Source organism: Polypterus senegalus, chromosome 17, assembly GCF_016835505.1.
Source record: "Polypterus senegalus isolate Bchr_013 chromosome 17, ASM1683550v1, whole genome shotgun sequence".
Taxonomy (NCBI): Eukaryota; Metazoa; Chordata; class Cladistia; order Polypteriformes; family Polypteridae; genus Polypterus; species Polypterus senegalus.
In genome coordinates this window covers 30,467,369-30,493,999 of record NC_053170.1, presented here as the reverse complement: position 1 = coordinate 30,493,999, position 26,631 = coordinate 30,467,369, and the positions used below count along the sequence as shown (strand labels likewise).

The 26,631-nt window shown below is 38.0% G+C and overlaps 1 protein-coding gene across 3 annotated transcripts in view; it reads left to right on the top strand.

The window, feature by feature from the left end:
• LOC120517491 (cytochrome P450 2K1-like) overlaps positions 1 to 26,631 on the top strand; it is a 65,266-nt gene that overhangs the window by 34,372 nt on the left and 4,263 nt on the right. For all 3 annotated transcript variants that reach the window (XM_039739847.1, XM_039739846.1, XM_039739845.1), the window contains exons 4-8: positions 9,602 to 9,762; positions 10,197 to 10,373; positions 13,972 to 14,098; positions 18,163 to 18,350; positions 25,480 to 25,621. In XM_039739847.1, coding sequence (XP_039595781.1) covers positions 9,602 to 9,762; positions 10,197 to 10,373; positions 13,972 to 14,098; positions 18,163 to 18,350; positions 25,480 to 25,621 — 795 coding nt within the window. The remainder of the gene's footprint in view (positions 1 to 9,601; positions 9,763 to 10,196; positions 10,374 to 13,971; positions 14,099 to 18,162; positions 18,351 to 25,479; positions 25,622 to 26,631) is intronic.

The following is a 26,631-nucleotide window of genomic DNA, read 5'->3' as shown; positions in this document are numbered from 1 at the left end:
TTAAACAGCTCAGTGATTCTATTATATTTTTGACATTTAATTTCCGGTACACTATTTGGCAGTTTGAACTGTGTCTTTGCTACAGTATATGCAAATTCATTACAATATATCATGTTCTTTCTTCTCCAAATATGAAATGTTGTCATGTACTAGGGATCCGGTATGGTGTCAGGATCAGAATGCAATTAATGTTGTTTTGATGTCTATTTTATTCATTTGTTATGTGGGAAATAGTTTTTGACCTTTATAATATTCATATTTTCTTCCTGGATGACATTACTGGCTTCTCTGCTTTATACTTTTGGTGATATGACATTAAAAAGTGTGTTTGAGGTTATTCAAGAACAGTCATAGATAAGTTGGTCTTAGTTTATAAAATAAGAGACAACTGTCTTGCTAAAGAAAAATATTTCTCAAGTAACCTGAAACCATCGAATAATTTGCCCTACACAATACTTATTGTAGCTGCGTTTTTCCAAAATGACCAAAGTTCAGCAGCTTCAACTCAAAAAATGGGATTCAACAAAAGCCTGATGCGCAGAAATGATTCCACAGACAAAATATTTTCGCTTTTAAAAGTCTAGTTAAGTTTTAAAGTAAAACAGTTCACACAAAAAAAAGCAAAATTAAAATAGAAAAAAAGGAGAAATGAATGTTAAGAAAAGTTCAATTCTAAGCTTAACCTTGTTACATCTCAAATCGTTACTATTTATTTAACATTTCTGAACCATTTCAAAATGGTCAGAAAACTGTATGCTTATCCCATCTCTGAGTAGAAAATGAGTCTTTCAAGTCCCTCTTTACTGGGATCTGTTCTTACCACAACTAAGCTTATTATCACACTGTTACTCAGTTATAGTAAGAAGGTTCTGTCTCTTACTAACTTATAGGGGGAAAAGACTATACCATAAGTTATGACTATGAAAGAAATTTATGTTCTATTCAAATTAAGCAAACATTAATATGAGTTTAACTCAAAACTCCAACTTCCTAAGATTGGCTCTTACACTTATATTTATTTAATTTATCGTATTACATAAAGCAAAAGTATTCTAAGTTCAAACAAAATTATTGAAAGAAAAATATATTTAATTTAAAGAGTACTCAAATAGAAAAAGAGAAAGATAGAAAAAAGAAACAGTTTGAAAAGTAAAGTATAACTCTTAATCAAAGCATTCCATAATTTAAAAAGTCTCAACAGAATATCAGCCTCTTCACTGAAGGAAGTACAAAAGGAAGCCGAAGAACAAAGCTGAAGATGCAAAATAATTTCACAGCAAAATGACTGCTATATGCAGGAGTCAAAAATGGAACTCTTGGGTAACTGCAGATTAAATTAATGCCCAAGAGTCCTAATTAGTAAAAGTGCAAATAAAAAGACAACCCAGGACAGAACATACACAAACCGAAAGCAAGGAGAGGGGAATAATGACAAAAACAAAGAAAAACAACATGGAACAAAATTGGAGTCTTCTCTGACTTTTTTCTTTCAGTCACCCCTAAAGAAATCTGCTACTTGGTTTTCACTTTAAAGCGACAATCTTTTTGTTTTTTATTGAAAGTTCTTAAAAGTTTCATGACAGGTTAAGACAACTGAAAAGACACAATGCCTGCAAAGTTTCATCAAAGTATAGACACAGCAGCATCATTGTGAGCTTGTAAAATGTTGACAGTTCATTTAGGAAAATCAGTGAATTTTAACAAAATGAACTATTATATTTGTTGTTTTTATTTGCTTAATAATGCTTTTAAGTTCAACTTTACTTGTTACCAGTGTTGCATAAATTAGTCAGTCAGTCATTATCCAACCCGCTATATCTTAACACAGGGTCACGGGGGGTCTGCTGGAGCCAATCCCAGCCAACACAGGGTGCAAGGCTAGAAACAAACCCCGGGCAGGTCGCCAGCCCACTGCAGTGGCTCAGTGGTAGCTCTGCTGCATCGCAGTAAGGAGACCTGGGTTCGCTTCCCGGGTCCTCCCTGCATGGAGTTTGCATGTTCTCCCCATGTCTGCGTGGGTTTCCTCTGGGTGATCTGGTTTTAAGATGAAATTGGGCCTGATGCTGCAGCGCAAAAACGGCCTATTTTTTCTCAGCATTGGTGCATGTGCATTCGACACTCACCGTACATGCACACTCAGACCGACCGAGGAGCCTAATTGCTTGCGACGCAACCAGCCAGCCTTTATTGAACATGAATAATAATAACGACGTAGTATCGTAACAACTCGAGATTAACATCAAACTATGCAACATCAACATTCAATAGCAATTGTCTGAAAAGTGCACTTAATACAAAATACCTAACAATGAAATACACAAAATTTCACAATTCTCTTATGAAACAGAGTAAGAAACAATGAATTTGCAGGGACATTGGGTCAAAGTGACTCAGTTCAGGCTCTTGAGGGTAAAAATTTGTCCACGATTTAAATTTCATAATCGACCAGAATCCTGTCGAGGGGTTTAAAAATTCTAAACATACATGCCTGGCCCGCGGGCCGGCTTTTAGTTTTACCTTTACAGATAACCATTTAAATAGCCATTGATTTTTACAGTACAACTAAATTTCAAGGTGAAAAATTTACTACGTGGCACTTACCGAACAATAATAAAGTGGCAAGAATCCCCAAGATATTGCAAAAAATGCGGCTAAATTACTAAATAAACTGTTTAACGTAAAATTGATAGCATTAACTTGAAATCTTCGGTTAACAGTAAACACAACAACGTTATAGTTACGTCACAGTGCAAAGAACAATATCAACTGTATAATTAACGCTGTGTCTAGGTATCCGAAAGTCGGACTCCAAATTTCATTCTAAGAATTATTTTGAGATTAATATAGCAAAGAAAAACTGTTCAGCTTCCGGAAAATTCTTGTCTGTTTTCATCTGGGCCTTTTTCAGGAATGGGCCTAATGCTGCAGCATCAATAGCACCCACCTTAATCCGGCCCTGCAGCCAACACAGGGCGCAAGGCAGGAACAGACCGGGGCATGGCGCCAGCCCACCGCAGGGCACACACACACACACACACACCAAGCTCACACTTGGGACAATTTAGGATCTCCAATGCACTGAACCTGCATGTCTTTTGACGATGGGAGAAAACCAGATCACCCAGAGGAAACCCACGCAGACATGGGGAGAACATGCAAACTCCATGCAGGGAGGACCCGGGAAGCGAACCCAGGTCTCCTTACTGCGATGCAGCAGAGCTACCACTGAGCCACTGCAGTGGGCTGGCGACCTGCCCGGGGTTTGTTTCTAGCCTTGCACCCTGTGTTGGCTGGGATTGGCTCCAGCAGACCCCCGTGACCCTGTAGTTAGGATATAGCGGGTTGGCTAATGGATGGATGGATGGATATACCTGAGTAAAAGTAAAGATACCTTTTCTGAAGAGAGTAAAAGTAAAATTCAACCATGAGCAAATTACTCAAGTAGAAGTTATAAAGTATCTGATATTAAGTGTACTTCAGTATCAAAAGTACAAGTAAATGTAAGATCAGTCCCTGTTCTTACAAGTTTAAAATAATTTACACTTATTACAGTCATGAAGGTATGAGTCAAGCAACTGCAGCTTGAACATTCAGCTTGAGTGGCTATCTCAATGATTGTATACTGATTTAGTTGAGAGGTCGCTTATAGCAGAGATAGGCAGGTATCCACCACTTTAAAAAGGAGCTAATCTGTTCCTGAAAACCCCTTCATAAAATGATTTTTTGTAAAGCAAATCCTCAATTGCAATTAATTTAAATTGAAAATATTTTAAGCATTCTCTGTCCCCAAAAGTAATTCTCATTTTTATTTAACACGAAATGACATGAAAAGAGACAAAATTATTTGAACAATAACATTAGTCATCAAAACCCTAAAATAGCATTGTCCTTCATTAAATAATATTTAGTAAAGCTTTTTCTTTTACTTAGACTTTATTGCTTCTTGTTTGAGAAATGGCCTTTTTGTTTTTCCTCGGTCTTATCCAGCTAGTTCACAATCTCTTTTGGGGCTGTGATACTCAGGATATTGTGAGAAAATAAATGAGCAACAAATGTGACAAGGTAAGTAAACCACAGCAGATGAACCACATAAGTACAACTAGGCTTCCACAAGGATGCGGCAGCACCAGCTGTGAAAACTAACATCCAACCTCACTCCGTTCAAAGGCTGCCATGAGGACAGTGGCTGAACTAAATAAGCATCAGTTCTGAAAATGACTGAGACTGAGACAGTGTGTCATCAACGTCCACCCAACCATAAACATCCAGCTTTACCCCCTTCTGTGGGCTGCCTGGGGTGAGGTGCACTTAGAATGACTGCAATTGTCCCAGATTCTTTGCATATCAGAATATTGCTAAAGTGGGAGGGCCTTTATTTAAGATAATTGCTTGAGTAAAGCATTGTGCATATTTGTGCAGTTCATTTCTTTCTTTGTTTAACATTGCAATAACGAAAGTGTCTAGCAAAATATGTCAAGAAAAGTACCCCAAAATCTAACAAAGTTAAAGTGAAATTAGATGTATACTCAAAACATACATAAGTAGGGTAATAATGTTTTTTCTATCTCAGTACAATAAAACAATGCCAATTACATTTAAAAAGCCAAAGATTCCAAAATGAAATTATAATAATTGGATCAGTATAAGGATGGACAGACGCAAACAGGAAAACTGATCAGTTGATTGTGTTCTGCCAAAGGTAAAAAAACTGGCAGAGCACATGGGTAGTTTAAAACTAGAATAAGGATATGAAGGATGAAACGTTTACCAGGAGACTAGCCAAGGACAAAACCATAAACAATGTTATGGAATCAAAATGTCAATGCCAAATAGGTAAGGAAAGTTCACTGTACAATAAGCAAAACCAGTTCCTAACTACCTGAAAACCAATTTAACTGGCAAACAAGGGACGGGTTTAGAGGCATAATTCACAAAAAAGGTGAGAGATGTAATGCTGACTCAAACAGCTTTGTGCAAAAACTCTTTCCAAAACTGAACAAATAAATAAAACTCTAATCCCAAATCAAAAATAAAAGTTAAGAAAAAATAAAATTAAGATGAATTCTACACTTTACAAAACCTCTGGAAAGAATAAATCCCCCAAAAAAATGACAAAGTTTACAAAACATTCTGGAAACAGATCATAACAGACTGTGACCAGTGTAGAAATCAGTGGTGTCTCTGCATTAAGGGATTTCCCAGCAAGGTGTACAGTTGTGAGTTGTGTAGTCACTTTCCCCAACATTGTCAGCAGGTACAACCCGGGATCCTGTGGAGACTCACTAACCTTTAAGTTCTCAGGTGAATTGATTTAAGTAGAGGAGTGGCTCTTGTAGATGTTGTTCTTGACGTTCTCGATCATCTCTCTCTGTCTCCCTCTCACACTTCCAAGACTGAACAGCCCCACCAGAATTTGCAATCCATAAATAGTATAGGTAGAAATATTTATAATTGGCGACATGGTCTTTTTACGTTCTCATGGCCTGGAACCCCTGCAAATTTTATTTTTTCTCCAGCCGTCTGGAGTTTTTTTTGTTTTTTTTCTGTCCTCCCTGGCCATCGGACCTTACTTTTATTCTGTGTTAATTAGTGTTCTCTTATTTTAATTCTTACTTTGTCTTTTTTTCCCTTTCTTCATCATGTAAAGCACTTTGAGCTGCATTATTTGTATGAAAAAGTGCTATATAAATAAATATTGTTGTTGTTGGTGTTGTATTGACCTTAAAGTTAATTGAATGGCTAAATTAATGCAAAATTAAAAAGAACACTCACATATAACAATCAGGGCTGCACGGTGGTGCAGTGGTAGCGCTGCTGCCTCGCAGTTAGGAGACCCGGGTTCGCTTCCCGGGTCCTCCCTGCGTGGAGTTTGCATGTTCTCCCGTGTCTGCGTGGGTTTCCTCCGGGCGCTCCGGTTTCCTCCCACAATCCAAAGACGTGCAGGTTAGGTGGATTGGCGATTCTAAATTGGCCCTAGTGTGTGGGTGTGTTTGTGTGTGTCCTGCGGTGGGTTGGCACCCTGCCCGGGATTGGTTCCTGCCTTGTGCCCTGTGTTGGCTGGGATTGGCTCCAGCAGACCCCCGTGACCCTGTATTTGGATTCAGCGGGTTAGAAAATGGATGGATATAACAATCAAACCAAGGTCAATATGGAGCAATTTGGCTGTAGCATGGTTTTATTTCTCTAAAGGACATTCACTTGTTTCTTTCTGCATTCTGTTGCCCTCTTTTTTTCTTAATGCTTGTGGTTTGGTTAAAAATTTACATCAGCAATGAAGCAGACAAGTTTCTATGCCTCAGGCTGTGTTGCTAGATGCATATATCGGTGTATGATGTCGCAAATGTTATTTTGTATAAAAACTAACCACACTTTTTCCCTGTGTCAGAAATTTACCTTGAGTAAGGTATTTTTTATTAATAAATTTATTTTTATTTTACTGCTGAAAGGACCCTTAACATTAAAAACATCAGTACATGTGTGCTGCTTGTGAGATCCAAAGTAGATAAGTCCTGATCAGTTCCAAAAAGGGGGAAATCCCGTCAATAAACAGGCTAGTAACAAAGAGCGCCATATAGAATCTATTATAAAATAAAAGATTTATTCTTAAAGAAAATGATCTGAAATAACATGAAGCTCTGTGGAACACAAACAGGCTAAAAAGGCAATACAAGGCAAACAAAGCTCTAGTACAGTAATCCATGGCAAGATCAAAAAACAGATCAGAATGTCAAAAATCCCAAAGAAAACACAATAAGCACAAGCAGAGACATCATTTATGATTTTAGAGAAAATATTGTCTAAAATTATAAATGATAATGCAGGTAATCCAAGAGTTTTATTTTCAGCTCACTCAATGGAATGCCTCCTAAAAACTACTAGTGAAACTTGTGAGGCTTTTTCAGTATGTCATAAACACAAAATAAGTGACATTAGAAATAATATAGTACATCCCCCAAAATTAATCCAATTGACCCCTAGCATGCCCTTTTAAGTGAGTGACATTCTTTTACAGGAATAGATCAACCCAAACTATGTAGAATGGCATCCTTGACGCTGCAGTACCAATAGGCTTTTTCAAAGAAGTCTCCAGGGTCCTTATTGATAATGTACCTGACATAGTGAAGTCCTCATTAGATACGGGGGTCGTCCCTAACTGCTTTAAAACTGCAGTTGTTAAACGTCTGCTCAAGAAAAATAATCTCAACTCCTCTGTCTTTGACAACTATAGACAAATTTCTAACCTGCCTTTCTTAAGTGAAATTCTAGAAAAGGCCATTATTAAGCAGCTCAATGATTATTTAATTAAATATTCTATTCTTAATCAGTTTCAATCAGATTTTAGAACAAACCATAATGCAGAAACTGCACTGGTTAAAATAGTAATTGATCTGCAGGTTAATGCAGGCTGAGGCTATCTCTTTTCTTGTTCTCTAAGACTTGAGTGTGGCATTTGTCACCATAGACCACAGTATTCTTAAAAATCACCTTAGACAATGGGTGGCCCTCTCTGGCAGCATCTTAAATTGGTTTCAGTCTTACATAACATGTATAAAAATCTTTGTTAGAGGTGGTGATTTCAATCTATATGCTTCAATTAGTTCGGATTATCTCAAAGCATAAGGTGAGCTACCACAGCTATGCAGATGACACACAGCTTCATTTATTGATAGCACCTGATGACCCTGATGCTCTTGGCTCTCTAATCCAATATCTTAGTAGTAATTTCCAAATGGATGAGTAGTAACTTTTTCAAACTACATAAGGAGAAAACAGAAATCTTAGTGATTAGTAAACATGAGTATAGTGAGGATATTAGAAATAAAATTTGATCTCTTATGTTAAAAAGTCAAGGTGGAGGTAAAGAATTAAGGGGTGATTATTGACTTTGACCAAACTTTAAATCACATATTAACCAGATTACAAAACTGCATTTTATCACTTAAGGAATATAGCAAAAGTTAGATCTCTTATAACTTTACAAGATGCTGAAAAATTAGTTCATGCTTTTGTTTTAGTCGACTAAATTACTGTAAATCATTCCTAACAGGACTACCTAAGAAAGGCATCAATTGGTTGCAATTAGTGCAGAATTCTGCTGCCAGAATCATAACTAGGAAAAGAAAATTTGAAGACATCTCGCTAGTTTCAGTGTCGTTACATCGGTTACCTGTGTTGTTCAGAATTGACTTTGTAATACTACTAATGGTTTATGAAGCGTTAAGTGATCTTGCTCTGTCCTATATTTTGGAATGCCTATCCCCCTACTCTCCAAGTTGTAACCTTAGACCTTTGAATGGAGGTCTGCTTATAATTCAAAGTACCAAGTTTAAAAGACGTGGTGAGGCAACCTTTTCCTGTCATCCACCTAAAATCTGGAGTACCTTACCAATATAAATTTACCAGGCTAATACTATGGAACACTGTAAAAAAACGTCTAAAAACCCAATATTTTAATTTGGCTTTTTTGTACTTATATTTTATTTCTATTCCCAATAGACTATATGGGTATAGAATTATTATATTTTTCAGGGATCTGCAATCTGTTCTAATCTCCACTATTCTCTGCTGTCTTTTCCGGTTCTTCTATGATGGTGCTCTGTGCCACCACTACCTGATCAAGGCACCATGCTGCCCCCTGTGTTGAAGCCCCAGCTGTCCACAAGACCAACAGAATCCTATCATGTGAAGCATGAAAACAAAGGGGACTGATTTAAGAACATTTATGTTAGGTAGAATGCCCAGTGGGGACTGGGTGGTCTTTTAGCCTTGGAACCCTTGCAGAGTTAGTTTTTCTTCTTCAGGCTAACTGGAAGTTTTTTTTTGTTTTGTCTGTCCTCCTGGCCACTTGACCATACCTTGTTTTGTTGTTACTGATTCTTTAATTTTATTGCCTAATCATAATTGTTTTTCTTTTCTTGTAACTTTCTCTTTGCTCGTTGTCATCTTGAAAAGCACTGAGTTACACTGTTGTATGAAAATGTGATATATAAATAAATGTTGTTGTTGAAACACATAGACACATTCGCAGATTCCCTAGTGCATTCAAATGAATGACTAGAAACTGTGGGAAATCCTCACCCTTGTAGGACTTGCAGCAGTGATGGCCAGGTGGTCACACCTCTTGGAGAAGCACCCACAAAACACAAGGCACGTAACAAAAGCTACTTGCAGTAGATGCACAGAAGTAAGTAAATAACAACATTAAGATAGAAAAAATATCACCATTTAACAAAACGGATATTAAACAAGAATTTGAACCCCAGCTGGGGAGGAAATGATAAGGAACTTTTGTTTTAGGCTTTGCTTGAATGAAAGAGGAACCTTCTTTTTCTAGTGATATTCATGTAGGGACCTGCAAGCTCTGGAATGAGTAGGAGCTGATAGGAATGATTAAAGGCTCCTTCTGGTTTTTATTTTTGTTCTGTTTTTTTGGAAAAATAGCACAAACATACTCCAAGAGAATGTGTCTGATATTACAAAAACAAATGTGCTATGTAAAACCTGTTAGAACAAGTTTTAGTTCTGGAAATTTCACCTTTCAAGTAATGTCAAAGCATTGACTTTATTTTACATGAGTTATCCCCTTTATTCCCCCGAACAGGCCAAGCATTTAGTCCAGATAGCATCTTAAAATTTTCAACCTCCAACATCATTTCCGTCATTGTTCTTGGAAGGCAGTTCGATTATAAAGATTCTGATTTGCACAGATTACAAAAGCACTTAGACGAATACCGCAGATTTCTTGGCAGTCCACAGCTGCAGGTGAGTTATCAAAATGCGCAAGGCCAGACATTTGGCGATTTCTCAGCTCTGCTGAAGGAATTTCTATATCATGTATGATGACTTTTTACATGTTTAACTTTTTTATGTGGCTGACAAGAGTTCTGTTTTTTAATTTAAAAATATCTAAATCTTTTGGAGATATTTAAATTTGTTTTATTGTATAGATAACAATGTTTAATAGGGATTTAATGTATCTTGGTAAAAACTAGGCAGGCAAATTAATATGTGACATTTGTTATGATATGATCCATTTTAGCCTTGAATAATAATGCCAAACCCAAAACTAATGGTTTTTATTAACCAAAGCATATTGGAGACATGAGTATATAGATACATATAAAGAAATAGTCCACGATTACTAAAGATCTGTTAAGTTTCTTTTACCTTCTTGTTCACATCTCACTTATTTTCAGCTTTACAACATGTTTCCATTCCTGGGATTTCTCTTGTCAGACCTCAAACGTGCTGCTGAAAATGTAAATGATTTTAGAAAATACTTTAATATTGCTTATTATGATCACAAAGATAAAGTGGACAAGAATGACTTGAGGAGTTTCACAGATGCCTTCTTGCTCAAACAGCAGATGGAGGTAACAGAATCCAACACTTTTTGAAAAACCCTCTGTCTTTGCATTCTAATTTGTTTTCTTTTTCTTTGTTAATTGTTTTTGCCTGTTTGCCTTTGTGTTTAATGTTTCATTTTGTTTGCAACTATTCATTAGTATGTATTTACCTTTCAAGCTTACAAATAATCTTTTATCTTTTGTTTGTTATTTAATTTATTTCAGTAGCTTAATTGTGTTAGAGTTATGGCCTTTAATTAAATTTCAGCCCTCAGGTACTCATTAAGAACAAAGTTACCCGAGGGCTATTTAAGACATCTGCAGCCACAGCCATGTTGTTTTCACCCTGGTTGCTTCTGCCTTTGGATCAGTTCCTGTTGTAAGGTTTGCACTCCTTTAGAGCATATTATATTTTGTATTCTTGGTTAGAATTTGGCAATTTGTCCTTGAAATTTGGCATTTGTTTTACGGTTTTCTTTTGGGTTCTTCTTCTTGTAATTTTTACAATTTTTTCCTGTTTACTTACTGTTTATTCAGTTTCATTATTTCTTTTCCATATTCCTTTCTTTACTAAGGTTTATTTTGTTTTCCAGGTTTAAAACACTTTTATATTCAATTTTAAACTCTATAAACAATTAAAATATTGTTTTTAGATGGAGAATGTCCCATTAAGGCTCAATCAATATTTAGTATTACATTTTGTTGGAAGGAAAAGAAATATGCTCAATCCTTGAATTGGAAAATTTTACAGTGGAATTCTGGAAGTACTCTTTTCTTAATTAATTAACTATTTTTTTTTTGTTTGCTGAAAAATACCTAACAAGATGTTATTTTATAGTAATAACCATGTGACCCTTAGTTTTGCTTGAACATCCCCCATGGGTCCACCTGTTTTTTTACATTTCTATTTTTCTTTAGCTTAGATATACTTTACTAATACCAAGGGCAATTTTACAAGAAAAGCAAGTCCACCTACTTTCTTTATACCATTTTTGCTTCTGATTCTGCCAGCCCATGCAATTTTAAATCCATCCACTGTAAACACATGGTCCAGAGTTTCAGAAGGTCAGAAGCTCAAAGCCACGTCTCCTCGAAACAGATGAGACTGCTGAGTTTGTATTCCCTTTAACTCCTGATCAGTGCTGAGAGCTCATTCATTTTACTCACCAGTGATCTTACATTGCCTATGACAACAGAAGTCAGGTAGGGTCTATACCTTCTCCTCTTATTATGGAGCCGGGCTCCTGTACTCTTTCCTTGGCATCTACACAGTAGTTCTGCTGGCAGTCTGGCAATTAGCTTTGGTGCTTTTGGAGACAAAGGGTGCAGGTCTAGCAGTTGCCTGCAGGTGAATACCAAGCCTCACAACTTCTGTTATTCATATTACCAAAAAAAAGTTATCAAACATTAGTAAACAACAATGAATACCAACAAACATAGAAGATGTTGTGGCAGGTAGTTGCTCATGGTAGCGGCAGAAGTCTATTTTGTAACTTCACCCTCATGAAAGCTCACTGATAACATAACTAAAACTTCTACTCCCCCTGTGATTACTCATGTTGCTGCCTGGAGTTATAAAAACATGCTGAAGTCCCCATATCAATAATAATAATAAAAAAACCCTCTGAAAGGAGACAACCAGAACATTTTATTAGATCACAGCTCTCTTTGAACATGTGAAGAAACCCGTAGAGAACCACCTAGTCACTAAGCACTGTTCAGTTCAGCAGAGCTTTTAGAACAAGTTTGGATTTCATCAGTACAATATTAAAGATTATAAAAATAACAGATTAAAATGCTGTAGTACTAGATTGTGTCATTGCTGTCAGTGCTGAACTAATTGAGAAAGAATAATAATGGAGAATGACAAAAGTGTTAAAATAATTTAATTTTTTAGAAGAAGTTATATTTGTTTCACTGCATGATGCTTCCCCAGTAACAGAGATATGCCATGGATCTCATGGAAATCAATGTAGACCAAAGTCATCAATATTGAAATTTCTCATCTACATCAATCATTCAAATGTGGCTCAGAAAACTCACAATTTATTCTATGACGGACACCATTTTTTCAGCTTGACAATTGAAGATTACACATGTACCTCCAACAGTAAAAAGATCCCCCCATGAAGTAAGATTGTATCCATTCCTCTCATTTCACATGAACTACAGCCTTGTCAACATGGTGACAATGAAGGATGCAAAAGTGTGTTTCATTTAATATAAATTTGTTTACAAGAAAGGTCAACATGGAGGCACAGTTGTCAGTGCTATTTACTAATGAACCATGTAACTCTGTATGTGAAGTTAGCACATTTTCCTGTTCTTTGTATGTCCTACATTCTTAAAAAACATCTCCAACATGTTTACGTTGCTTTGAGTGGTGAATCAAAATTGACCCATATAGATAAGAAAGCCATGCCATGCTTGAGTGTGCCATCCAGGGTTGAGTTTTGCAATTCGCCCAGTGCTGCTGGGTGAGATTCATATTCAGAATCATTTTCCTCCACCCATTCACAACATTAAACTGAATTAATGGATTTGAGAATGTAATCTTATATATTATTTTAGGATGCATGAAACATCAGGCAGACAAGCTTATCTTCTGATTGTGAGGTCCACAGCCCCAGTGCTACCTGACAGACTTGGTGTTGCACCGTCACTGTATGAAGAGTTATTAGCTGTAGTGCAGTTAGACGCATTCTCATCTCTTTTTTCCATTCTGTTTTAGTACATAAAACACACTGAATTAGACAGATGAACATCTCTTCTGTTTGTAAGGTTCAAACCGCGCTTGGGTTTATTTCTTATTGCTACATTCTATGCATTGTTCTGCCAGCTGAGAGCTCATTGGTTCTCAACTTTCACATGCAAAGAACCCACCATTCCAGCCATAGAGGAAATCAAACCTCGGGGGTGTGCTACTGACTGCTTCCAACTGTTTAAGATTATGTGAATGGAGGCTATGCCTGAAAATCACATGAAAAGTCATGTAATGTAACATAAACCTAAGAAAGCCATTTCTTACAAATGTTTTCTTTGTTAAGGTCAAAGTTTAGCCTGCCATCAATCATTGTCCCTAGTTATTTGTAGTGCTCTACTATATCCACTGTCTCCCCTTTAAAGAAGTATAAGTTTGGTATTTTTCAAGTCAAATTTTTTTTTCAAAGTCAAAATTGTGCTCTAAAATGAAATGTTTTATATAAGTTAAAAAAAAAACACAATGCTAGTCCTGGTGTTTTATACCAGGCTATCATTTAGGCAGCCATTAACAGTCACTCTTTGTGTTTTGTTGGTTAAAAAGTCCAAAATACACAATACTAGGTTAGGTTCCATATGAAACTGATGAGTTTATCAACTAAATGTGGGGCTGGATTGTATTAAAATATCTATAAAAGCCAGTCTTGTATGGTTTTGTGATCTTTCCAAATGCTCAAACAGTACTGTATATTGAGAAGTGTTGCTGTGGCCTCCTCTACCCCTGTATTTGCTCTGCATGCTGATTAGAAAGGGTCCACATAACTTTGGATTTTGTTTAGTAGCTGTTTCTTAATTAACTTCTCAAAGGATTTTATGATATTAGATTATCAAAAGCAACAGTAAACAGGTTTATGGTCTTTCGCAGGACACCTACTTTAATGAAAGGAATTTTGAAGTTGTTGCAGTAAATCTATATGCTGCTGGAATAGAGACTATTGCAATTACTCTGGCTTGGGGATTGCTCTTGATGATGAGATATCCTGACATTCAGGGTAAGTCTTAGTATTATTACACATAATGTAACGATTTTTTTTTGTTCTTTATTTTGCCTTATACAATTTCTTGTATTAGGAATTTGTCAGTTTTCACATACCCCTTGGGGTCAGAGCACAGGGTCAGCCATTGTACAGCGCCCCTGGAGCAATTGAAAGTTAAGAGCCTTGCTCAAGGGCCCAGTAGAGTAGGATCTCTTTTGGCAGTGACAGGGATTCAAACCGGCAACCTTCGGGACACCAGCGCAGATCCTTAGCCTCAGAGCCACCACTCCGCCCTGATTTGGTATTTACCTCCCTGAGAGCACATGACAGTCTTGACCAGTGGTTCCCAAACGTGGTCCTGGGAACCCACTGTGGCTGCAGATTTTGGTTCCAACCAGATTTCACAATCGGTGACAATAATCGATAACAACTGATCTCATTTAATTCGCTGGTCTTTTTTACTCTTCTCTTATTCTGCATTCAGAAAAACACAACAGTATGACTTTTACATTTATAAGACATTTAGAAATATTTCTATTTTTTTCTAAAGTTATGAATGCTTAACTCTCTTTTGTTATTTTCCATTTATTTTCCCCTTTTCCTGTGTAGCTTGCTCCCTTCATTTACCCCTAACAGTGACAATTAGCAACCAGCATAGCAGACACCCAGGATGATGAAAGCTGCAACAGCTTCAGTGTCAGACCCACCAATTAGTGAGTAATCAATTAAATAACCAGAACTCCTGGAAAGGCAGAATAAAACTTAGGTTGAAAATACTGTTAATGACTTAAAAAAACTACATATTCCCCATATAACTGCTTATTACATTTTAATAAAAATCTACCATACTTAATTTGTAATTTCTACTTTGACTCCAAAACACAGAAACTGGGAAATAATGACTCACTTAATTAGGCTAGGAGTCCAATGAAAAACTGAAGCTGGTTGGAACAAAAACCTGCAGCCACAGTGGGACCGAATTTGGGAACCAGTGGTCTAGACAGATAAGTAAGGTGGCAACCTTCCAAAGTTTACCTCAAAGCCATGGTGTGGAAATTAGGAAGCAACTATTAATGCACCAGTCTATCATAGAGCAGACACAGGATTGACCAGGGCCAGTTAAACGTTATTTGTCAAGCTAACAGAGATTATTTTTGAATTGGAGGTAACCTACATACAGTGGAACCTCGGGTCACGAACGTCTCAAAACATGTACAAATTGGGTTATGACCAAAAAGTTGGCCAAACTTTTGCATCTGTTGACGACCACATACTTGGGTGATGAACAAGCTAATTTCCCTTACGGTTCGTATGTGCCGATGATTTCCACACGTGTTCATTCTCTCCCTGTACATTCGCTGTGAACTCTTTGTGCTCTATTTCGTTTCCCTTGACGTTCGTACACGCCAGTGATTTACACACGTGTTCAGTCTCTCCACAGTACATTGTTCTCATGCAGAGGGACTTTACCTCAAAACTGTAATCTCCTCTCCACCCAGTTCCGCCTCACTTCCTTCATGCCAGAACTTGACTGCAAGGTTAGTTTTCTTGGTTGTTTATGGTTAGTTTTTGTATAAATTATGGATTTTTCAAATGTTCATTTTTTTCCCTGTGCTTAAAACTCAAATTAAAAAGTGTTTACAGTGAGCGCTTCGTAAGGCTATAGCGTGAACTCTTGCAATGTTAGTTTTCTCTGTTCAAGGTTTTCTCAGTGTTATTCAATGTTTTTACATTTAGTTTACTATTACACTGTGCATTCGATGGTATAATTAACTATTTTTGTGCTTAAAAATCTTTAAAAAAGATATATTTACATACAGCTCATACGGTCTGGAACGGATTAATTGTATTTACATACAATCCTACGTTGGAAATTACTTCGGTTCACGACCAAATCGGGTTGCAACCAGAGTTTTGGAATGAATTACAGTCGTGAACCGAGGTTCTACTGTACCTGGATAATACCCACATGGAGAAGATACAAAAATCATACAAACAATTCTTGGGCATGGATTTGAACCCTAACCTGTTAAGCAGTATTCTGTCTTGGTAGAGTTCTATATTACTCTTCTTCTCCCTTTTTGTATTCTTTATTGGGTAGCCTTTGTCAGAATGCCTCAAATCCCACTGTTTATAAGGTATTGTACTTTGTAGCTTCTCCCCACCTTCCCTTCTACATCTATAACCTCAGGCAATTACACAGAGTTAAAGACAAGCAGGAGTTACATTACAACTTTTAAATAATGTATTATTGATAATATTTATAAAATGATAACAATAAGCAAACCACAAGTGAATATTGGCAACCATACAACCTGATAAATGCTGATGTGTAATTTCAGGTGGCACACGGACTTGTTAGTTACTTAAAATGTCTCTAGTTAAGTCATCATTTTAGTCAGCTTTCTTCAGAACAGGCCACATGCCTGTATCAATATGGCTGCTGAGCTGAGCTTCTCAGTGTGGTGTTCTTTTTAGTCCATGGTGTATAAGATGCTCCTTCATCGTGATGGTGACAGAGAGAGGGGAAGGGATAAAGCAAGCAAATTTAAACATTCTTTGTCCAAATCCTTACATCAATAGGGTGTCATGCTACAGAATGGCTTCTGATTCACACCAATCTCAAACAGCCATGCTTGAGACCAATGGGGGCACACAATACCTTTCCCACCTCCTCCAAAGCCATTTGTTGAGCTGATGCTTGCCAGCTAGCTAGACTGGCTTTCCTGTGGGGGTTGGTAGTTGCTTTGTTTATGGTTGTTAGACTCTCAGTCCAGACACAGCCCCTCTTGCCAAAGCTGGTCTGATCCTCCATCCCACACACTGCTTTTTCACACCACCATCCAAGACCATCTGATAAACTGAAGCTTTCCAACTAGGTATCCTTCCTGTTCTGCAGAGAAACCAGTTTGAGGCACTTCTCCCAACTCTGTCATAAAATTCCTCAGTAAATCCTAAAGACTGGGTTCTGTAAACATAAAAGCTTCTCACCAATGAAATACTAAAACTGCATTACTTTGTCTAAGTTACAAATAAAGAAATACAAAATATTTATCAACGTATATACAAAATTTCACACCACAACACACAGTAAAAATCTAACATGCTTCCCTGAGTCAGTTTATCTTTGCTAATTAGCCTAACATGTCTTTGGAATATAGAAGGACAACTGAAGTAACAGTCTACACCTTTGCAGACACAGCTTAGCCAGGGATCTGGAGGTACGAGGCAGCTGAACCACTGTTTAGCCCTGTAAATAATTATAAAATATTAATATCCTTTAATTTGCTCTTGGAATATTTCAAGTGATGCACTTACCTAAGAAGTTTACTGAAAATCCAGATCTAAAGATTGGTCAGTTCTACCCACATATGTGATTTCAGTACTTCATATGCTACTTTTTATCAAGCTGTTCATTTGCACAGTTGGTATTAAAGAATCTTATTAGTCACAGTGCTCTGTTAATAGTTTGGTACCAACTGGGACCCAAATAAAGTCAATAAAGATGGAAGATGCAGATATAAAAAGGTAATTTATTCCACACAGTCATTAAGAAGAACTCACAGTTCTGACTGCAATAAACAATTACAGTGAAAAATCTTCACATTCGGGTCTCAGATTCTCAGTCACACTCGAGAGACATACTTGCCAGAGATGATGAAAAATGGGAAATCAAGAAACTATGACACGGTAAGTTCACTACTTTCTAATGTTCAATTGTTCACTGTAACACAGTTTGTCAATGATGTTATCACCTTGCACGGGCTATCATCTAAAACTATTTGCCACTCTGTCCTTTCACGCTAGCAACCATCGTATTGCATTCTTCAATTCAGCAAGCAGGAGTCACTGATGAGTAAATCACAGTAATGGTCTTGCATTCAATCACCGCCTTAAGCTTAAAATGAAATTGCATGCACCACAGTACTAACTTTGCGTTTCACTTGAAAATTCTGCAATATTTTGTGGATATTGTTTCAAATCTAACTTCACAGTTATTTTATTAGATACTGCATGCATTACTTGCACTTTTCTCTATAAAAATGTTTGCCCTAAAAGTGTGAGCTTTTATCTTTCAGCAAAAGTACAGCAAGAAATAGAAAATGTAATTGGAAATGAGCGCTGTCCACAGTACGAAGATAAGAAGAACATGCCCTACACAAACGCTGTTCTTCATGAGATCCAGCGGTTTGGAGACGTGGTGCCGCTGAACCTGTTACATCAGACCTCATGGGATACAACCTTCCAAGGATACAAAATCCCCAAGGTCAGCCAGCAGCTGCAGTGCTCTGCAGTCTCTCTGATCAGTGTAGTCCTTTTGGCATTTTAAAAGATAATTTGGTATTCATAATAATTTAGGTGTCATTTATCAGTGGTACTTAAGCAACATTTGCCACTTATTCACATATTTATATAGAGAATCTGGTCCCCATGTCAAACAAGTTGTAAATTAATGCATCTCCCTGACCATTTATGCATGCACCATCTAGCACTTTAATGTGAGAATTGTTTGGCAAACAATACTGAAAATAATTATAGATAGATAGTGTGATAGAGAGGCTCTTCTCCACCTCTCTGACCCTCAGGTACGACTCCAAACACTGGATAAAAGTCCAAGACTTTTTTATTAATTAACAATAATTTGCACAAAGCACCCTGCACACTACTCATAGATTAAATAAACAACACAGATATTCTCTCCTCCTCGCCCAGACACTTTGCCCCTCTACCTCCCAGCTCAGCTCAGTGTCAGGGCTTCCCCACAATCTTTTTATACACCCTGACCCAGAGGTGTTCCTGCCCAATCAATCCACAGTTCCTTATTCCTTCCGGGTCAGGGTAAACAGTCCTTTTCTTTAACCCGGGAGCACGTCATTTCTTCCTGTCACGTGACCGTGACGTACTCCCGGGTTATAAGGCACATAAGAGCGCCCCTACAGCGACTCCCGGTGGCCCCCAAGGTATCCAGCAGGGCTGTGTATAAACACTACATAGTCCATGAGGCCCTGCTGGAACTTGGGGCACAATCCTGCTGTCGGGAGTGCTCCTCCTGGCGGCCTGGGGGTGAGGGCCGGAGCACGAAGCTGGCAGTCCTCCACAATAGATAGATAGATAGTTAATTAATCCCAAGGAGAACTTCACATACTCCAGCAGCAGCATACTGACAAAGAACAATATTAAATTAAAGAGTGATAACAATGAAGGTATAACAGACAGACAATAATTTTGTATAATATTAACGTTTACCTCCCTGGGTGGAATTGAAGAGTCGCATAGTGTGGGGGAGGAACGATCTCCTCAGTCTGTCAGTGGAGCAGGACGGCAATGACAGCAGTCTGTCGCTGAAGCTGCTCCTCTGTCTGGTGATGATCCTGTTCAGTGGATGCAGTGGATTTTCCATTATTGACAGGAGCCTGCTCAGCGCCCGTCGCTCTGCCATGGATGTCAAACTGTCCAGCTCCGTGTCTACAACATAGTTTGCCTTCCTCACCACTTTGTCCAGGCGTGAGGCATCCCTCTTCTTTAGGCTGCCTCCCCAGCACACCACCGTGTAGAAGAGTGTGCTCTCCACAACCGTCTGATAGAACATCTGCAGCATCTTATTGCAGATGTTGAAGGTCATCAGTCTTCTAAGGAAGTATAGTCGGCTCTGTCCTTTCTTACACAGAGCATCAGTATTGGCAGACCAGTCCAATTTATCATCCAGCTGCACTCCCAGGTATTTATATGTCTGCACCCTCCGCACACAGTCACCTCTGATAATCATGGGGTCCATGAGGGGCCTGGGCCTCCTAAAATCCACCACCAGCTCCTTGGTTTTGCTGGTGTTCAGTTGTAGGTGGTTTGAGTCACACCATTTAACAAAGTCCTTGATTAGGTTCCTATACTCCTCCTCCTGCCCACTCCTGATGCAGCCCACGATAGCAGTGTCATCTGGAAACGTTTGCACGTGGCAGGACTCCGAGTTGTATTGGAAGTCCGATGTATATAGGCTGAACAGGGCCAGAGAAAGTACAGTCCCCTGCGGCGCTCCTGTGTTGCTGACCACAATGTCAGACCTGCAGTTCCCGAGACGCACATACTGAGGTCTGTCTTTAAGATAGTCCATGATCCATGCTACCAGGTATGAATCTACTCCCATCTCTGTCAGCCTGTCATATTTATTGCTATTCACATTTGTGTACCCCCAGATGGTTCAGGCGGATGCATATCTTAGAAATTTAATATAAAAATTTTTGTGATCTGTTTTTTTTTTATTGTAAAGATAAAAAGTAGAATATACAAATTACAGAAACAGTTTTTGATAAGTAAAATACCCAAACCAAAAGAAGAAAAAATCAAGCCAAATCCCACCTTCCTCTCAGAACCCTGTGAACGCAGCCATATCAAGATCTACATAATCTAGATGGTGCTATGAGGTGATCTTATTCCTGATGCAATATTCTGATTATTTTTTTGAAGCTCCATTGATTCTTGTGACTGTTAATTCAAGAAGCAAAACTTTGTAAAAGGAGGAATTCCACAGACTCAGGGATAAAGAATCAGTCTCTCTTCAGCAAGATGCAAGGGCTAGTTAGACGGCTAAAGTGCCCAATGAAAAGATTTTCTGCTGGAAGGAGATAAGAGTGAGCAAAAAAAGGCCCAAAACTAGATATATATTTACAGGAGAAAAAGCAATCTTTGTAGAGAGAATTGGTCAGATTGACAGAAAGGATGAAGAGAAAGCACTTGTGAGAGGTGATATTAATTGATGAATGATTTGTAATTGGGTGTGCTGATAATTTGGATTTTTGGTCTCATTGCCATATTGAATTTAAAGGGATGGGTCTTAATTCGTTCAGGGCAGGTGTCGACTTATGTCAACACATAGGGCTTGACATTAGTCGACATCCAGGTGTAGAGGGTGGAAATCAGCTGTAAACATCGACAATTTGCTGTTACGTTATAGTTCGACTTTCTTTGCTAGCAGGATGCTGCTTGCAGAATATGTTACACTGGAGCTGCGGTTTCAGGCATCTGTTGCTGCAGACTGAGACAGCTGTTGTGTGTCAAGGTAGCTGCCCGCAGCTGCCACCAGGTGCGGGCAGCTGTCAGCGGCCAGCTGCACAAACACAGCTATGTGGTGGCCAGTTGCCTTCGCACAATAATATGGAACATAAAACACAGTGACATTTGTCATAAGTAAATATTTTATGTTGATTTATTTGTAAAACCATTGCTTTGTGTGCTTTCCAGAAAACTGAATTTGTTGCAAAAAATATTCAGCCTTAGGCCAAAACCTGAAAAAAGAAAAATTAGATCTGTCCTACCCTCTGCCTCAAGCACCCTCCATGAGTCAACAGTCCTTTCTAATGACCATGCAGACAAGAATTTCCAGTTTGCTTTCTTTACTGAAACCAATTGGAATAGGATACAACTACAAGTAAATCGTAAACATAATAATGTGAGAAATCCTTACATACAAACTCACACAATAAACTTAATGGCAGAATTACTTATTCTTTACAAATCTTCTTCTTCTTTTGGCTGCTCCCGCTAGGGGTTGCCACAGTGGATCATCTTTTTCCATTATCTTCCTGTCCTCTGCATCTTGCTCTGTTAACTTATTCTTTATAAATATATATAAAAAATAACATTCAAATGAATGGCAAACATTATCTGTGCATACTCTGGCAAACCTGATAAGAATGTATGAAAAAGGTACGCTCATAAGTACTTTTTTACGGCTTTGAAAACTCTGATAACAACAGTAAGATGCTAGAACTTTTTACTTTAAAAATCCATCCATCCATTTTCCAACCCGCTGAATCCAAACACAGGGTCTTGGGGGTCTGCTGGAGCCAATCCCAGCCAACACAGGGACCAATCCCAGGCAGGGTGCCAACCCACCGCAGGACACACACACAGGCCAATTTAGAATCGCCAATTCACCTAACCTGCATGTCTTTGGACTGTGGGAGGAAACGCACGCAGACACGGGGAGAACATGCAAACTCCATGCAGGGTGGACCCAGGAAGCAAACCCAGGTCTCCTAACTGCGAGGCAGCAGCTCTACCACTGCGCCACCGTGCTGCCTTCTTTAAAAATACTTTACTAAATAACTTTAAATACTTAACAGACTCACAAATGTGCATTAATATAAAGAAATAAACATCTATAAAATATTTCTCCATATCGACAATGCCTTCAAAAGCCAAACTGAACATTTAAAGCACAAGAAGTGAGACAAGCAAGGGCTCTTCATTTGTTGCTACTCTCTGAGGTTCTGCTTATTGACATCATTGCCCTAAGACAGGCGGTTCCCTAAGTAATACTGAACTACACCACTAAATGGTGCTAATCTTATTTTTTTTTCCTTAATTTCAAATCTTAAATCTTAACCAGGACAGCACAAGATCTCAGAGTTTTTGAATAGCTCAACATGAAGTCAGGAGATGGACTTTTAAGAAGGGGAAAGGGAAAGACAAAACCTATGAGAGGGTGACTCCACAAGTCCCAAGAACTGACATAAACTGAAGTTAGAAGTAAAAAGAGACAGAAGAAAGAGAGAAACTCAAATTTCAAGACTGAGATGTACGTAGCCCCATGCCACTGAAAATATAACCAAGAATTTAAACTCCCTGATCAGCCCAGGCAGAAAAAGAAATGGGGTGCCCTCCAATTCAGAGGGCATCATTATGAAAAATTGAAGTGTGGTGTGCCAGAGGGGAGCTGTGCCCAAAGCTTTGTGACCCGCATCTCAAACTTTTACAGTGTATGGAATAAGAGGGCCCAACATAGAAAGGAAGGGCTTTAGTTTTAAAAAAGCCAAAGGAAGAGCATACAATTGCTGGGGGCAACCAGATTTATGTCAATAAGACACCAAGAAAATGAAAGTGCAGGAGAGGAGATCTAGTCCTAACGTCGCTAGGGAATAGAGGCATGATGATAAACCTCCATATCTGGAATAGATAGGCCCTGTTAGGTCCATCATGGAGAAAAATGTAATATTTAATATAAGGTCTCCTGTAACTCGATAGAAACTGTGAGACGAGAGATTTAATATGTACCCAGTAGTCCTAGTCATAGATCTGATGAACTTTACAGTATGTGAGGAGCAATATTCATTTCAATAACAGCTAAACAAGACCAAAATGATTGTGATCATTCAGAGCAGTTGGACAGAGACAATTTTGTAATTTTGAGAACAAATCTAGAATTTGAACCTACAAAATAATATATTGAGCTGGAAATGACTATTTTGAGGTATTTCATTTTGATGGTTAATGGAATTACAGAGGGAAGATTAGTACTTTACTTTATAACCTGAAACAGCTTCATTGGACTTGAATAAGTCTATGTTAATTAATGTCTCTATGTTAATTAATGTTGACTTATGTTTATTTTTTATTGTGTCTTCTATTTTTCTATTCATTTTGTAAAGCACTTTGAGCTACATTTTTTTGTATGAATATGTGCTATATAAATAAATGTTGATTGATTGATTGATTGATTGATTGATTGAAGAAAGAAATTAAATATATAATTGTAGGTATGTTATCTTCTGCAGCAGGCTCACATTACCTCCAGGAATGGTTCCTGACTTGTAGTTAATAAGATGGACACAAGTTCATAAACTAAGTCACCATTTAATCATTTAGACACTAACGGTAGCTGTTTCTGTCGCATAATACTACTTACCCTTACTGAGTCATACTCTGCAAGTGATCACGTTGCTCTCCTATCAGTGTTATGATGTTTCTATTTTCATAGACGCCATACCAGTTTTACAAATACAGGCCACCCCAGGAACTTTGTAGTACTTTGAATGTGTGGATGAGCTCTACTGGAAATGAAGTCCTGGCACTATTTTCACCCTGTCCAAAATGTGTACTCCACCATACACTGCTACTTCTTATTATGAATTCTAGTAAAAGCCAGGAATGTCCTGGGTTTAAAGAGTGTAAAGTCACAACAGCCATTTGTAAGATGCAATTTCATTAAAGTTTGTGATCGAATTAGTTGTTGTTGCTCTGGGATTACAGTATGTATCGAACAATATGGTCAGAAACACAGGAACACTCCACTTGTCTCCATTTCTCTTCACTTTCTGCACCACCACTTTTAAGTGAAACATCAGTTTATTCCATCTACAGACTCAGCAGACCTGTCAATGATAGATGCATCATTCATCATATATAAGCCACTGCTGTGTTGTCTTTCCAGAATGGAAAAATGTTTGAACGTTGCTTTAGAATGAATGCTCCTCACCAAACTAAATCCATGTCTGCTTTAAGGTTTTTGCCATTCTTGAACGCTCTGTTTGCACTCCACTTTCTCTTGAGTAGGTCTTCCCCAAACAGTACATTTGACCCAATTCATATGCTAACAATGCTAATAAGCTACCTCATTTCTTGAACTGTTGCGTGATGATTAACTTTAGTTCTGCCATTAATCTGTTACGTTCTGTATTAATATGATAGTTTGGAAATGCCATTATCACCCTGCTGAAAACTGATCTTCACGTACCCTTCTGTTCACATGGTTATTACTTCAGATAATTTTATAAAGTTTGACACTCTTGTTGCACTAAAACCTAACAACTATATAAAATGATATTAATTTTAGTGTAACTAAAATAAGAATTTTAAGTGCCAAAATGGAAAATGCTCAATAACTACTTTCATAAGAATGAGTCATCATAAAGGTTTGGGGCAGCCACCCATCTGGCTGCAAAAAGTTGATTTGAAATAAGTGCAATGTGTATAGAACAGAGTCCAAAACAGAACTGACTGGCCATTTTAAGCAAGAGTAGGGGAAATGACATCACTGGCCCCGGAAACGGAAGTGACGTATTCGTGACCAGAAGTGACGTCATCGTTGGCGCCAGAGCTGAAAGTGATGTCATCAGTGGTGCCGGAATCAAGCGGGATTTCCCGGGAATGGTCTGCAAGAGACTGAGAGAGATACAGTAGTTAGCACAATCCGCCACCCCCTGGTCTGGCATAGAATTTCTATTATTTAGGCCCTTTAGCTGTTTCCCATGTGCACGTGTGTGACATTACTCATAGAAAAAAATAATTGCTAAAGTCCGAGGTTTTAACAACAACCTATCCAAAACATTAGGTAAGCATAAAAATCACTTGAAAAAGTGTATTACAAAATTGAAAACAAAAAAAGATGAACACGCTTAAGAATAAAGTAATTACAATGAAAACTAAAAATTGATGAAAATGTTTCAGTCTGTTAAAATAGTATTTTAAGTATTTACTATCATAAGATAACATATGCAGCCTATGGTTTACTAAATGTGTGAAAGTTTTTCTGTATTTACAGATCTCACCCAGAGTAGTCACTGCTCTCCAGATACCACATACAGTATGTGACGATTGGTTTTATTTGTCTTTCTACTCAGGGCACAAAAGTGATTCCACTCCTCTCCTCGGTTCTCTTTGACAAGACCCAGTGGGCCACCCCGTTTGAGTTTAACCCTGCTCACTTCCTGGAGGCCGATGGCAAGTTTGTCAAGAAAGATGCTTTCATGCCCTTTTCAGCAGGTATGCTTTTAATTGTCTAAATGAATGTCAGGACTCAATGGTATTTCCTGAATTAGAAGCTGGAAACTGCTTTACCACAAAATGAAGGACAATGTAGCCTTTATGATTAATCAAAAGTGCCATAAATGTTAGAGGAAAAGGCAGAGAATGGTAAATCATGGTTTCCAATGGTTTATCTTCCAATCAGGAAACCCTTGTATGTTAAAATAAATAAGTACATCTTGGATTAGGGCGGAAGCTAAAATCACTCTGCCGCCATTAACACATAACTATGCCCATAACACGAAAAACTTAAACACAACAGCTTATTTCACACATTCTACACCACAAAGTTGCTATAATAAAGAAATTTCCATACCATCGACCTTTATTTTTCTGGAAAGTATGATACCACTCGGTGTTTCTCATCTATAGATTTTTTTTATTTGAAATACTTTATTAATCCCTGAGGGGAAAATTTCGTTTCACATGAACTCTAGTGGTCAGAGCACAGGGTCAGCCATTGTACAGCGCCCCTGGAGCAATTTTCAGGTTGAGGGCCGAACAGAGTAGGATCTCTTCTGGCAAGAACGGGACTCGAACTGGCAACCTTCCAGATACCAGTGCAGAACCTTAGTCTCCGAGGCACCACTACACCCTTATTTACACTAATCATTAACAAATCATTTTGTAGACCAGTGAGGTAAGTGTTAAGAAATGTTCAAATTCTGATTTGAAAACAGCTTGTTATGGAATTGTAATAATTGTGGCCATAACATATTAATAATAGCAATTGTACAAATATAAACTGTAGCAGTGCTGATAAGAAGGCATTCGTTTCTTCTATCAGGAGTAAGGAGAATCAACTTGCTATTATTCATTCTGTGGCCAGTATACACAAACTGCATTGTTAGTTTAATATTCGGAGTATTTTCAGTTATTTCTTTTTTAATTCGGTCTGTAATATACCAGTGGTATTCCGGAACAGTAGTTTGCTCTGCTTGCTCACAACTCACAAAATTGGGCCTGTT